The 16292-nt window shown below is 29.5% G+C and overlaps 2 protein-coding genes across 2 annotated transcripts; one reads left to right on the top strand and one right to left on the bottom strand.

Annotated features, from left to right (window-relative positions):
• Nucleotides 1-349: 349 nt before the first annotated feature.
• On the bottom strand, nucleotides 350-2773 carry LOC148238481 (uncharacterized). The gene is made up of 5 exons (XM_088183772.1): nucleotides 2683-2773; nucleotides 2383-2438; nucleotides 2254-2317; nucleotides 2103-2185; nucleotides 350-2023 (listed from the first exon to the last, which is right to left on the bottom strand). The coding sequence occupies exons 1-5, from the start codon at nucleotides 2699-2701 to the stop codon at nucleotides 482-484; spliced, it is 1764 nt and encodes a 587-aa protein (XP_088039898.1). The 5' UTR covers nucleotides 2702-2773; the 3' UTR covers nucleotides 350-481.
• A 1820-nt stretch (nucleotides 2774-4593) lies between these two features.
• On the top strand, nucleotides 4594-15661 carry Pat1 (Protein interacting with APP tail-1). Its single transcript, XM_088187740.1, has 11 exons — nucleotides 4594-4771; nucleotides 8815-8922; nucleotides 8994-9117; nucleotides 9181-9307; nucleotides 9382-9726; nucleotides 9785-9992; nucleotides 10063-10221; nucleotides 12819-12924; nucleotides 13410-13546; nucleotides 13615-13909; nucleotides 14649-15661. Exons 1-11 carry the CDS (start codon nucleotides 4622-4624, stop codon nucleotides 14759-14761), a joined length of 1872 nt encoding a protein of 623 aa, XP_088043866.1. The 5' UTR covers nucleotides 4594-4621; the 3' UTR covers nucleotides 14762-15661.
• Nucleotides 15662-16292: the final 631 nt, after the last annotated feature.

Genomic DNA, 16292 nt, shown 5'->3' with positions numbered 1-16292 from the left:
CCATCTTGTTTCAAAATGGCAGCTATTTAAAAATTAAAATATCGATTCTCCGTTAAAAATCTTACAGTAAAAACATAATGAGATCATAATATTTCATAATTAAAACTAAAAATTTATTTTAGCAGTTTTTTATAACACGAAACCCCTCTTAACTTGTTCTAAACATAGATCCTGTAAACATTAAAAAAATAATAAATCACTGCTTTGTTAAAAAAAAAATAACGCCAATAAGTAAAGAGGTGAAAACTTTTATAATAAAAATAAAATAAAATTGAAGTTTAAAAATATAAAAATATATACCGCGTAAATCGAGGTATCACAGTACTTCTATCTTCGCAAATGAAAGGTATTTTTTATTTTTTTCTAATATTTATTATTTTTGTTTATATATAACAATATGAGGTACATTTTTCTCGTTATTGGAGTTTTTTAATACAATAAACCACCTCGATTTTAATTGTGAAAACGAAAATTAAGGTGATTAAAAAAAATTCACATTAAAAATCACATTGCTATGAGTTTTCATATGCCTAGAAAGTCTGTCTTTATATTTGAATATTTTACCACATATATCACATTTAAAAATACTATGAGAATTAATATGGTCTGAAAATTCGCCTTTAGATTCAAGTGCATTGCTATGAATTTTCATATGTTTCGAAAGAACACCTTTAGTTATGAATGTTTTTCCACATTTTTCACATTTAAAGTCACGAATATCACTATGGGTTTTCATATGTCCTGTGAGTGAGTATTTATATTTGAACGCTTTTCCACATTTTTCACACTCAAAGTCACGAGCATTGGTATGAGATTGCATATGTTTTGAAAGAATTGTTTTATATTTGAATGCTTTTTCACATTTATCACATTTAAAATCACAAATATCGCTATGCGTTTTTATATGCCGCGTAAGTGAGTTTTTATATTTGAATGCCTTTCCGCATTTTCCACAATTAAAATCATAAGATTCACTATGAGAAAGCATATGATGTGAAAGATTGCTTTCAGATTTGAATGCCTTTCCACATTTTGAGCATTTAAAGTCACGAACATCACTATCAGTTTTTAAATGCCGTGCAAGTGAGGTTTTATATTTGAATGTTCTTCCACATGTTTCGCATTCAAAATCACGGACATCACTATGAGTTTTTAAATGTTTTGTAAAAACATAGTTAGTTATGAATTTTTTTCCACATTTTTCACATTCAAAGTCACGTACATCACTATGAGTTTTCATATGCAATGTAAGTGAGAATTTATATTTGAACGTTTTTCCACATTTTTCACACTCAAAGTCACGAACATTGCTATGAGATCGCATATGTTTTGAAAGATTTATTTTACATTTGAATGCTTTTTCACATTTATCACATTTAAAATCACAAACATCGCTATGCGTTTTTAAATGCCGTGCAAGTGAGGTTTTATATTTGAATGTTTTTCCACATATATCACACTCAAAAGTACTATAAGAATTCGTATGGTATAAAAGTTGGCTAATAGATTTAAGTGCTTTGCTATGAATTAGCTTATGTTTTGAAAGATGGGATTTTAATTTGAATGCTCTTCCACATGTTTCGCATTCAAAATCACGGACATCACTATGAGTTTTTAAATGTTTTGAAAAAACATCGTTAGTTATGAATGTTTTTCCACATTTTTCACATTCAAAGTCACGTACATCACTATGAGTTTTCATATGCAATGTAAGTGAGAATTTATATTTTAATGTTTTTCCACATTTTTCACATTCAAAGTCACGTGCATCGCTATGAGTTTGCATATGTTGTGAGAGATGGGATTTTTTCCTGAAATCTTTTCTACATTTTTCACACTTAAAGTCACGAACGTCGCTATGGATCTGCATATGTTGTGTGAGAAGGAATTGTTTTCTAAATCCTTTTCCACAGATCTCACACTTAAAATCACGACCATCCCTTGCAATTTTTAATGCGTTTCCATCTTTGTAAGAATCATCATACATACGATGAACACTAGAACATTTTTCTCTCTCTGCTTTCTGAAATTTAAATTTTATTCATTAGATGATTATTAAATATTGAAATATATATATAAATTAAAATCTACTCGACGATTACTTTAGGGAGGTCGTAAATTTGTTGAGATAAAACATCCACGCCGATAGTATTTGCCTTAAGTATATCTTTAACATCATGCGTTTCTGAAATCATACAATAAGCAATATTTTAAATATGTTAAGGGTAACAATATGCTGTATAAATATCTTACCTATTTCAAGCGTATCATTTACAATATCTTCGTATGTGTCTTCGTTGCTATTATATTCAAAGAACTTAAAAAGAAAACACCATTTAAAATCAAATGCGTAAATAAGCGCTATATATTACGTTTAATTACCTCGGCTTTACATAGAACTGTGTCAATGGAAGCAAATGTTTTACTGTCATCAGTTTCTGCAAAGATAAAGTTTAAGATTTCAAGTAAGTTCCTAATGTCCTTCTTTGTCCAAGATTACAAAATGAACAAAAATTTCGAAAGGACCTTTAAATTTTTACCCAAAATTTATGTCAATAATTAAAATAAAATAGGTTTCGTTCGTGTTTTTAACATAAATTAATTTTATGGAGATGTGATATTAACTGAACATTAAAAATATTCATTGAAATTGTAAATTAAGGTCAGAAAAAAATATAATACCGGTTTTAATAAATGCCATTGTAAATCGGCGTCAAATTGACAGCAGACGTTAAAATGCCACAAACAAATGTTTGGTCTAATTCTAATGAATTATCGAGCATGGCAGAAAAAATAGATAATTAGTTCGATCGTTGGTTAATAATAATGGATATTTTATAACAAATTAAAATTATTTTTAAAACATAAACGTATAAAAATAACAAGGTAAGAAAAATCAAGTAATTTGCAGTAATAGCATATTTTTTTAAAATTTATATTAACCTAATAAGTAATAATAAGCAGCCATATTTTTACAATAAATTACTCTGAAATTAAAAATATAAATTAGTAAAACAATTTCATATCTTAATACTATTTTGTATTTTCTCTATGTTAAATCAACGAAAAATATAAAAGCAGAAACGACTATAGGCTCGGGATTTATGCCTTTGGAGCTCTTTAAATATATTTATTGTAAATCTTTTGTTGCAACTTGCAACATGATAAGATGATAGTCCAATGCGTTACAATCGTGTGAGCACAATTAACTGATATTAGGTAAATAGTAAGACAACAGAACAAAATCAAACTCTGGAAATCAGTTAAAATGTTACCATTATTTTAAAAACTATAAATTATAATTACAGCTAAAAACTGCTTTAGACTGCAATATTATACAAACTGATTATAGGTAAGTACAGTTTGTATGGCAATTGTAACAATATAGGAAAGAGTAATTTAGTTATAGGTAGCACACTGTCCAAGTACATGAATATATATTAAGTGACATATACACATACAACCTCTTCAAAGTTAAACCCCACAGAGCTAAGATTACTTTTCATCCGTTCAAAACCATTGCATGTACTTACACAACCCCTAGTGCAATAATACTTCAGTTTAAATTCCAACGCCATGCCTGTCCTAGAAGGAATAAAACACTCTCACAAGTTCTTTGATATTGGAGCCCTATGAGTCCATCCCATCGGGTGAGCTCCTGGGTTTTTTACGTCCAAAAGATCGAGCCGTACCCCCCGTAGCACTGTTTATTTTTAAGTGTTTATTTAGTATATTCTCCGAGTGTGTGATTGGACTCTCGTTAGCTTGCATTATCTTTCAAATGACTTAGGCAACTTCGCGAGGGATGTCAACACTACTTCTGCTAACCACCTCCGAGAGTCCCTGTCCCTTGAAATGAGTTTATATTTTTTTCCCACACTGGTATGACAGGAGCGTGACATTAAAACATACATAAGAGCAAACATTGATTGGGATAACTATTTAATGACATGTAAAACAAAAGCTAATATCAGATCCGATCCAAAGAGATCCTGGATCTTTTTTTTAGCTTCTAATAATATCCTTAAATAACATTGGTTGCTCTTTTTGTGTTTTTTTTTTAACCTAGAGTTGGATAAATGTATGCAAAATTAGTGCGTGAATATGAAATGAGTTTGTATCAGTTGTTATAGTATGCAGACAATATTGAGGTCATTAGTCAGGTTTCAACGGTAAGTTATTGAAAAAGGCTGCAAAATAGATGAAAATAAATGACAACACACTGAAATTTAAGCATTAAGAAATTCAGCAATTTTGTTTTAAAAGGTGAAAAGGCCCAAAGGCAAAGACAATCGGAAGATGGTTGTACTGATAATTATTATAATGTTATGTGAAGATTTTTTTTATTATTAATTGTATATTGAATTTAATTTTGAAATATTTTATTAGTAATTTTAATCAATAACGGTAGCGTTGCTAGATTTTTCTGATTTAGTTTATAATTTTACCCACCAAAAGGGAAATAATATTAGCACGAATAAATTAACATTTGACTGCGATCGATGAATAATAAAATAAAAGTTAATGGCCGAAATCGGTCGTCGTTAGGTTAGGTAGATAGGGTGGCGATCGTGTCGGATGACAGTAGTTGTCAGTGTGATGTTAGCGTCGATCGGTTGAGATGGTCGTGTGTATAGCGGAGCAGCCGCAGGCTGCTGGGGGGCGCGACACCCTCTACGAGATGTGTCTCTCGGCAGTGGTGCGCTTTCGTCCTATGCACAAGCTGCTGCAAGCGCTGCCCGATACGGTGCTCCTCGACATTTACACTACGGTGAGCTCGTCTTTTCAGTTTCACTGCCGCCGCCAAGTTGTCATTGACCGAGGTCGTCGACATGTCTACGATAAATTACCATTTTTTCACGCTCGTAGGCCACCCGTTTTTACGGTGCCTTTTGTGTGAACAATTTATTCATATATGTACACGCGTATTTGCGCAAAAAATTCATACACATTATATTGTGACTTTATTTAATGTTGCTGCTACAGAAAAAGATAATATTTTTATTATTATTAGTTTCATTTTGAAAGGTGTATTTTTGTGTTATTGCAAAAATATGCAGTGATAGTAAAATTATATTTTTACGTCTTTATATGAATTCCTAATTTCTTATATTAGCCATTTTGCCATCATAAAATTTTGATGAAATAGTGTACATCTTTGCGATGCTTCCACTTCCATCTCTGTATAACAATCTTAATATATTTGTTTATTACATCTACTGCATTTAATTTTCTATTATTTCTCAGTGTTTCGGTGACAATAACCAAACGTCAAGCTGTTCACTTTTCCCTATATGTTTAATTGCTAACATGTAGTTTTATTTGTGTTTCTATTGAAATGTATTTTTAGCAGAATCATCATTAATTTGTCATACATTGTGAAAATCCTTTTCTACAGGCTTATTAGGTTTATTTTTTCTCATGTAGAAAAAGAGATCATTTGATTCATTTGCTATAAAATTTATCATTATGGCTATGGCATTTGTAAAGTCTATGGATCTTGTGCTTCTTCGTCTTCACTTTCGATTTCAAATACACTTATCTAATCTGTAATCAAATTACTATTGTCTTTAAATTTGTTGTCACTCTCACAATTATCATCCTCTATTCTTGTTTTTTAGAAGTTGACAGTTGATTCATTTCAGAAAAAAAAATACAAATGTACAAACTAAACTAAAAAACATTAAAACAATTTTTTTAATAAAAAAATTATACGTCAACAATTATTACACCTGTGTCAACATACCCTACATTTGATTTATAATTTAGCTCAAAACTAACTCTTTGGCAGACGCTCTGTACCAGAGGTCCCTAAATTTTTAGAGAACCGGGCCAGATCAAAACTTTGAAATGATTGGCGGTTCGGTATAGAAAAATTCCATATCCAAACCAAGTTGGTACCTAAAAAAACGTACAAATTTACATATGTGATAACTATGAACATAATCAAAAATAGAAATATGGATTGCAATAAAAAAATTATTAGAATTAATTTTCAATATATTTTAAATATTATATAAAAAAAACATTAATGTGAAGAGTGCACTTCTCTCACAGAACTATTTTTTTTTAACATTTAAGTTTAAATTTGTTGCTACAATTTGTAAAAAAAATTCAAGTGTGAATCGGTTATGCGCGTTCGATTTTTTGATTTGATTAGCATTATTCTAGAAAACGTCTGTTCGCAAATTTAAAACTAGATTTACGAGTATAAACCTGTCAATTTGAATTGTTAAAAATAGGTATGTACATATATAGTGACCAGATTTTTAAAAATAAGAAGTTTCCGAAAATAAAAATAGTGCTAATATATTTGCATTGTTCAAATATAAAAAGTTGTAAAAAAACCCAGATAAAATACTGTCTAATAGAAATCAAATCAGAAACATGTCAATTACATATAACACAGTTTCAAAAAAAAAAAACAATTAAAAATTAATTAACATGTTTGACTTATACGCATATGGATCGCGCTACGACAAGATGAGAATTTAACAGTTACACAAGCTTGAAAAAAAATTCTATTCGAAATTGTATCGATATGGTCTCTGCATCCATTAAAAAAATATATCAATCGACTTTAAATTCTTGCTGGAAAAAGCTGTGGCCAAAAGTAGTCCCTGGAGAAAATGTTGTACCACAAATAGAATATGAATACCAAACAATAATTAACATTAGTCGTGGATGGTATTAGTGGAAAAGGATTTCATGATATGGATATTCAAGATATCGGAGAAATATTGGAAGATCGTACGTTTAACAAAAAAAATTAGAAGAATAAATGTTAGATGAAACTACCATAATTAATGACTTAGAAAACAGTTGCAGCGAAGTAGCTAAATGTTTCACATTAAAAACAATAAATAACGGCTCGGGATTCGCTAATAAATTAGAACATTTTTTTTATAGAAAATGATCCTATGAAAATATGAAAATATTTTCGATAAATATGAAAATGTATATTTTTTTGATTGTTTATTTAAGAAATAAAGGGTATTAACTAATTTAGATTTTTTCTTGAAACGCAAACCCTAATTCTGTATGAACTGCAAACCTCGTATAACACGGATTTATATAACACGGCGTTCTTGTGGAACCATATGACCTTAACACAAAGAGTTGCTCGAACCGCAGTTAAATTTTTAGTTTGAAAAATATTCATAATGTTGTTGGCGTTTAATATGTTGGGTTTGTTTTTCCAGTTTTTTCGTTTTTAATTCCCCTTTAAATTTGATGTAGTTTGCCTCATATGTCGTGTACAAGCAATAAACAAATATAAATATGTACAAGCAATAAACATTTAAATTATTTTTAATGGTTGTATATTTTAACTATTACGTAACAAATACAAATATACAACTAAAGATTAAATGTAAAATAAAATTGTAAAACATCATATATTTGAATTAAATTTTATAGTGATTTCTCAAAGCTTTGTCTAATTCTCGTCTGACAAAACTCCTCGATTCATTTTTTTTAGTGTTGCTGTCTATGGCCGAATGAAATCTGAGAAACCACAGATGAACGTATTTTGAAGGATCGAAAAGTGGCAAAAGTGGTCTGACGGTATTGATGAACAAAACTGCCGAAACTATATTGGTCTTGAACGAAGCTCTTTCGGGTTAATAATTAGATTCATTGTCCAAGCTATACCGAAGAACCAGTATGAAATATTGACAGGCTTGAATTAATTGTAAAAGTCTGAACATTTTTGCACGAGTATTAAAAGCTGTGTTTCTAAAATATTCAACTTACAAACCACTTGTTTACAGAAGATTACTAATTTTTAAATTCTTTTGAACACTGCATCATTGGCTCTCAAGATTACTTGTTAATTTTATAAATACATGTATATTATATAATTCGTGATTAAAAATAAAAAAATATAAAAAAACAACAATGGAAATATACGTTTTTTTTTTTGTAGCAGTATTCGTATATAACTTTTTATATTCAATAATTGCTTTATTGTGTACATACGGACGATAAGTAAAAATTTAATATAATATAATATTTATATTTAATTGTCAGCTTAGAATAAAACCATTACAACTTATTTTTATTTTAAACAATATTTTATTGTTGAAGTTAGAACTCAAATATATTTAGATTGCTATTTAGCGTTATTTCGAGTAAGAACGTCACTTGTTATTTGTTCCTCGACTGTTGTCGTGAAAGCATCGCGTCTATTCTATATTGTCAATCAATATTGAAATTTTTAGCCTGAAAAAGAATCAATGTGTCGTTAATGCCATAAACATATTAAGTTGTCTTAATCTTTTGTCAGCTATTGTTGTTAGTTACAACAAAATATTATGACTTCTATGACAAGTTTCTATTCAACTGAGTTGACTTCATTAGGTTGCCTATTATTTGAGGTATAAGTAATTGTCCATAAAATGTTAATGTCTTTTCCGAGCATCTGTAAGGTGCTTTAAACCTTTGTTGCTAAGCGTAAATGTTGCATAATTCAAATAATTATAATTGCCCCTAAAGCAAATACTCATACACCCGATTAAAAATGTATCAAAGTATTTCGACAACCAAAGTATTAAACATAATATCGAAAATGATATGACTTAAAATCTATTTTCGTATTTCTAAATAATGCATTAATATTACAATGGTATATACATACATACATATATTACTAAATCAGCAACGATAAGTAGTTTGCATAGTGATGTTATGATTTGCAATGGTCCAAAGATTGAATAATATCACTATGCTTATCGACATCTTTGTTATGATTGGAGTCAATCATATTTGATGATAATTGATTGTAAATTAATTATATAAATATGTTTATTTCAGATGTACAATGAAAACAAAACTTTACTCTCAGATCTATGCGACTTGGACGTATTTCTTAGGATCCTGAAAGCTAACCACAATCTTTTCAACGTAATCCGATATTTTCAAGTATGATTTGACTGAGTGGATTGATTTATTTTTAAATATTGTATTATAACGCCGACATTGTTACTTTTTAGGCGATCGCAGACCAGAATATCAATATTTCGGGAATGTTATCAACTCAGTACATTAAAAGATGCCAGCTGGTCGAAGACAAGATGTTAGATCCGGATGATTTAATCAATCATGGATTGCGATTAGGTAAAAATTTAAATATTTTTTAGCTTTATTTTAAAAACATTGTATCTATATCATTTTTTTGAGGTGGTTTTTTTAACGATGCCGGGTGGTACACCAATGCCATAACAACGGTGAGCGCATGTAAGAGGCTTTGCGAAAAAGCGACAAAAAATGTATATTACATTAGACTCACTTTAGAATGTTGCCACAGGTATACCTAAATATATTTGCAAATTTATTCACCGTAGGATGTTATATAATACAGATATTATATGATCGTTGCAGATTACTTCATGCTCAATCTTCGTATAGGTATTTCAATGAAGCGGCCGAAACTTACAAGTTGTCTTTGAAGTTGCTCAAAGAGACACTGACCGATAGCGAATTAAATGCGCTTGGACTCGCAAAGCCCGAAGTCCTCATTGAAATCCCTCCACCCGAAGATAACAAGTCAAACTTTGTGTTGTGCAACGGGAAGGCTCATGATATTTTAAGATTTGAGTTAAATAATTTAGTGCTAAGGTTGTTTAAAGAGTTTGCTCTATTGTATTTCCTGAGGAGCAATTATAGCGATACGTACAGGTGGAGCATGAAAGCCCTGGAGCTGCTTCAGCCGGAGACGCCGAACACGTACGTTTAAATATCTTTTTCATCTTGTCAGAGCTCAGTTTTAATTTGTCTCATTCAGGATCGCCATTGACGTCCTTCGCTTATGCGGGAAAGCCTGCATCATGATGAGGAAGTTCTCTTGGGCGGAGATATTAATACAGCAAGCCGTTGTGCGGGCTCGTTCTTGCTATGGACACTTTCATCCGAAATATGCGTTTACACTGTTAGACTACGGCTTTTACTTCTTAAACGTAGATAGTATATTGAATAGTGTTACCGTGTATGAGGTGAGTTAGATAAATATATACATGAGGTACGCTTTAATCGAATATTGTCTAATGATCGTCCCAACGGCAGGAGGCTTTAGGAATTTTCAATCATGTCTACTGCAGAAAAAACATCCAACTGGCGATCGCTCACGAGGATCTGTCGTATGCACTGTACGTGCACGAGTATTCGTCGGGACGCTTCTACAAAGCCCGCGAACACATCAATTGCGCCATAAGAATCATGGAGGTGAGCATGTTTACAAGTCGTAAACAATACGTTTATTGTTAGCCTTGTGTGATAGTGTGACTTTGTTGACATTTAACTTGTGATATGATTTAAACTTGATCGTAAATATATTAGTTATCTGTTGTGACTAGACTAATTAATTTGAAGGATTTAAAAGCAAAACACGTGGAATATTGTTTAATTTTAATAGAATATTTTTTTGGCTTTATTGAAAAGCAGTAGTCCGTTGAGGTATAGAAATCATCTGAAAGTTATCTTTGTATACAGATGTGGCAATCTACTTTTTTCGTTGTTTGGAGTTCTGAACTCTTCAAGGTTATCCGAGATTAACAAAATAATGAAGTAGATGCATTATTGGCATATGCAGATGATATTGACATCATTGTCAACAGCGACAAAAATAGGATTACAAATCAATGATGATTCTTGAAAAAGTCTGCATATATGCCTTAATAGTAACAGTGTTCTTGGCTAAAAAAAATGAAAAATACGTTGTAGAACTCGCACCATTTTCTAACTTTGATTCACCATACTTAACTTTCATTCGTTGATTAATTTCAACGGGTACTCAAAATGTACTACTTCACTTTGGTGCATTATTGCAAATATAGCAACCAGTGTTGCAATCCTAATTTATACTGCTATCTTCAGTCATTCTTTTGCCAAATAATTTTTATTACACTTAAGGTTTTCATTTGACTTAACCTTGTAAATGTCAGTAATTTAATTTTTAACAAATTGAGTGTACAAGAAGAGCTCCTCCGGTAAATAAGTAGAAAAAGGACACTCTTGTATAATGATATTTTTTGGTTAGACCCTGCAAACCTAAAAATAAACAATAATATTTTTGAGAGCGTCAATAGTTTCGTGTATGTTACAGTGAATTTATATTTTCACTAGTAAAATATAATTTCACTAATTCAGTCATTTAAAATGTATCAAACGATTGATTTATAATTTCACTGCTCAGTATCGGTAAAACTGTATTTTTTTCACAAACACATGATCAGAAATTCGCAGAATTGTAATGTCACATTGTTCGACAAAATACTACAATACTTAAAATAGTGATGGGACGATTCAAAAATTATTAATTATTAATTATAATATATATTAAAATTATTAATTATATTATTTGAATTGAATTTATATTATTACCAGTGAATTTATACAGTGATGATGTATTACCAGTGAATTAATATTTTCACTAGTAAAAGTATAATTTCAATAATTCGGCCATTTAAAATGTATCGAACAATTGATTTATAATTTACTCAATTGATTTATAATTCACAGAATCGTAACATCTCATTATTCAACAAAATACTACAATATTCAAAATAGTGATGGGACGATTACAAAATTACCAGTACATTTATATTACTACCAGTGAATTTAATACAGTGATGATGTATTTCCAGTGAATTCATATTTTCACTAGTAAAAATATAATTTCACTAATTCAGTCATTTAAAATGTATCAAAAAAATGATAATTAATATAATTTCACTGCTCAGTATCGGTAAAACTGTATTTGATCACAAACAGATGATCAGAAATGCACAGAATTGTATCGTCACATTGTTCGACAAAATACTACAATATTGATAGGACGATTCCAAAATTACATATAAAATTACAATATAAAATTTATTATTTTTGCAATTTTAATTAAAAATAATGAATTTAGATGAATATATGCAAGACAAAAAATATTTTTTTTTCATCTAAACTTAATAAGAAAAATGTGCATTAACATTTAGTAGAATAATCCAAACAAAAGCTTATAAAATATAGTAGGATATAATGTTTATTAAAAAAAACTGGTGTAAAAGTTTAAACCAGAGTTTCTCAACCTATTTTGTGCCATCTCCCATTTTAATACCCCAAAAGGTACTACTTAGCAATTCATATTTCAGTCCTAAAATTCCTAAATTTTAATGTAAAAACATTATCTCTAGTTTCGCCTTTCAACCGAAAAAATCCAAAGAATTGTTTTTAGAATCGGAAATTAGGTCAAAAATTCTCCAATTGTGATACCCAAAAAAGTTCTAATATTTCCGATTCCGATAAATCGTCCCATCACTAATTTAAACCAAACCTAACCAAAACGAGCTAAGCCAATGAAAGTCTAAAAACTACAATTAGTTTTAGAACTTTGAACAGTGGAAGTTTCGCAACTGATAAATTGAATTCATAAATATTTTAGAGCAGCTTATAATCTCACTAGCGCTTATCAGTTAAAATATATTTTCGCTAGTAGAAATATGTATCTACCGGTGGAAATGTATTCGGATATGATTTCACTGAAACTATATTGGGGAACGCTATAGGAGGGACTGCCGCATACGTTGTAGGAAACTTCGCTATAGGGGGGGTTTACTGTATATAATACACATTCACTGTAACATAAAATTATACATGAATACAACATTGATCAGACCAGTTCTAATACATGGTCTAGAATAGGTTGAAAAAGAGATACAAAATTCATATGTGATTAGATTGTAAACGGCTTGAGATTTTTCATTATTATTCAACTTCATTTTTCAGTAAATTACTATAGCATTTTGTAATTAAGTTCTATGTTGTTACAGGCCCTATTACCTTCAGACCACTTAATGTTAGCAACGACCAGGAGAGTGAAAGCCTTGATTCTCGAAGAAATAGCATTGGATAGTCCGCCCGGCCAAACCTTCGGAGGTAATGCATTCTTAATAATTGATTATAATTGAAAGAACACAAAATTGACCTTAACGAGAAAGTGTATCACAGAACTGTGTTGTTAACCTTTACGAGGTTTTAAATAATTCTATCAGCATTTGCATATCTATGTATGTACATTTGACTTTATTTACACAATTGACAATGAAAGTACGTACGTATATTTAAACAATCTATAGAGCGAAAAATGCATATTTAAATTGTTTATATTTACAAAATGTCAATAAATCGTCTTTGTAAATAATTTATATAATGTCAGTTCAAAATGTCAATACATCTAAAAAAAGAGTAAATAAAAATATGTCAATAATTGAGACACAGTCAATCGAAAAATTAAAAATATGTGTCATGATATGAGTTTTTTCTATCAACTTGTCATTCAGTTTGATTGATAGAATTCACCGTTATATACATTTTTTTATATTTGCTAAGCGTTTCTTATATAAATCTTATTTCATGAACAGATTTACTGAAAGAATCTGAACTGCTGCACAAGAGTGCCTTATCTTTGTCATTGCATGCGTTTGGTGAAATGAACGTCCAGACTGCTAAGCATTACGGCAACTTGGGGAGGCTTTATCAAAGCATGAAACGATTTCAGGTATGCTCATTTTATCTTTATATTAATACATAAAGAACGTTCGTTAAAAATATAACTTAAAATTACAGGAAGCGGAATCGATGCAGCTCCGCGCTATCAACATCAAGAAGAAGATCTTGGGAGACGACGACTATGAAGTTGGACTGTCTCTGGGTCACCTGGCGTCACTTTACAATTATCACATGAAGAAGTTCACATCGGCCGAAGAACTTTACTTTCGTTCTATATCAATTAGTTTGAAATCATTCGGAGACGAATATTCTGGACTCGAGTACGACTATATAGGATTAATACACGTCAATAATGAACTGAAGAGGCCTGACAGGGTAGAAATTTATACACGTTTGTTGGAGAACTGGAAACGTGAGTTTTATATCTTAATTTAATACTTAATCGATTGAGTTTCTTATATGAATTAATTATTAAGGAGAACTGCAAGTTATAACTCGTTTATACTTTTTTTTTGTTTTAACTAAAAGTGTTTTATTTTAATTATTTTTAACCTGAAAAAGAATAAATGTGATCTTGTTTTTGTAAAAGCTTAAAGTATTGATAACTATCTGAAAGTAAAATAGCTTTTAATTTAAATTCAAATCTGAATTGTCTGTTTATATAAAATACGGTTGCTTTATACTACTTTTTTTCATAGATTTTTAGTAGACATATGTTACAGTAAATGTGTATTACCAGTGAAGTAATATTTTCACTGGCGTTTCAGTGAAAATATATCTGAGTATATTTTTACTAGCAAAAATATAATTAACTTAAAGGCGCTAGTGAAATTATATGCTGTGCTAAACTATCATTGTAGCTCAATTTATCAGTTGCGAAATGTTCATTTGGTGTTCAAACCAAACCCAGCTTAATTGTGTCAAGCTGCATACTGCAAGTCTCAATGACAGTTAAGAGCAATCTATAATTTAATTAATCAAAACATTCACGGAGCAAAAAAATACAGTTTCACTAATATTGACCGGTGAAATTATTAATCAATTGTCTGATACATCTTTAGCTTAGTTAGTAAAATTATATTTATACCAGTGAAAATATAACTGTATAATATATGATCCATTTCAATGATTTTCTTTTTTATTGCATACAGGAGCCAGAGAGTATTCGGCGTCTGAACAGCATCTTGATTTTGGCCAAGAGGTCGAGATGCCAATCTACGAGATCAAAAACGATATATTAGGAGACGAAGAAGATACTCATTAAAAAAATTCGCAAAAGCCATTAACGTGACTGACTTGGATTTTATTATTAGACTATTTTATACTTGGAGTGTATTGCAATGTTGGTATTTCATGTGGGTATATCTAATTATATGAATCATCATTCCTGCAGCGAGTGTTCCAATGATTTATAATTATTGTTTGTAATGAAGTTGAGTCTCATATTTTGAATCTCATCATCGTCATTCAGAGTAACGATATGTTTTATAGACTATTTTTAGTATTATAATCCAAGCTTTGTAACTAAGGTTTGTTTAATCAAATATTTATTTAGTCAGTGTTCCCTGCATTTACATTATTTTTTAATTTAGAACCTATACATGTAGCTGAATATTATACAATTTAGACATATATGTGTAAATCATAGTCGGTGTGCCTACCGTTGGTTGCTAATATTTCCCAGCTATATTATTTTACTAGTAAAAGTAAATTAAATAATTTCATGTGAGCGGCACTTCCAAAGCTTCAATGAATGCAACGCCGTTAATGTAAATAAATATTATTCTCGACTGTGCTGTTTTAATAGGGTAAAAATATGAAATTCGCACATTAAAATATATCTGTTTAGTATGTATTAAATTTATCATTTTAAGTTTTCATAGAGAAAGCACAATAAAAAATATATATATATATATATATAAAAATACCATTGACTGAGGAATACTTGGTGCGTTAATGTTTTTATTTACATTTTATGAAACATAAGTGTTTTTTTTTGTTATAATTTATACAAGAATCGACTAAAAAAAATTATGCCAATGTTTTGGAATCATGTTTAAAAAAAGTGCTAATTATATCTAAAAGATAGTTTATAATATGTACTAACTAAATGTATTTTCTTCGTAGATAAAATGTGAATTAATTAAATATAATATGAATCGTAGGTTGTATATATTTATAATTGCGATTATTATTCCGTTTGTTCATATATACATATTATATTTATTTTTATGTGATTATATGATTTTATCCACTTGTTTTATAAAAAGAAAAAAATTATAAACATATGTTTGATGTTGATTTAAACTTAACTTGAGTATATAAACAATTTTAAAAATATATAATTTAAATATATGTATAGATGTAATTTTATTTAGTTATATACTTATACATGTCAAATGATCTACAATGACTTAAAAAAATGTTTTAAAACTTGCTATAATATGAACTATAGTAATTAAAAATAAGTTTTAATAAAATATTTTTTTTGGTATTATTATTATTATATTTTAATTTGAACAATATTTTGCCATATAGTGAATTCATGGAATTTTACGTCTATAACTGGGTAGATAATTTTTTTTTAAAAAGAGATCTTTAATTTTTTAATTCAATTGCGTTATTTTTTTATATAAATTTATTTCAAAAATGTAAATAGCATACAGACACATTAATATCACAATACTGGTTCATAACCATTTCCATTGTTTACAATTGGTAAAGTTATACAATATTAAAAAAAATTATCAGTAAGTATAGTAAAATTCAAGGAAAAATACATAAAACTTTTTTTG

This window comes from Plectrocnemia conspersa, unplaced genomic scaffold (assembly GCF_051122295.1).
Source record: "Plectrocnemia conspersa isolate PC_06_02 unplaced genomic scaffold, ASM5112229v1 ptg000001l, whole genome shotgun sequence".
NCBI classification, from domain to species: Eukaryota; Metazoa; Arthropoda; class Insecta; order Trichoptera; family Polycentropodidae; genus Plectrocnemia; species Plectrocnemia conspersa.
Note: the sequence above shows the minus strand (reverse complement) of the source record. Positions and strands in the feature narration are given on the sequence as shown.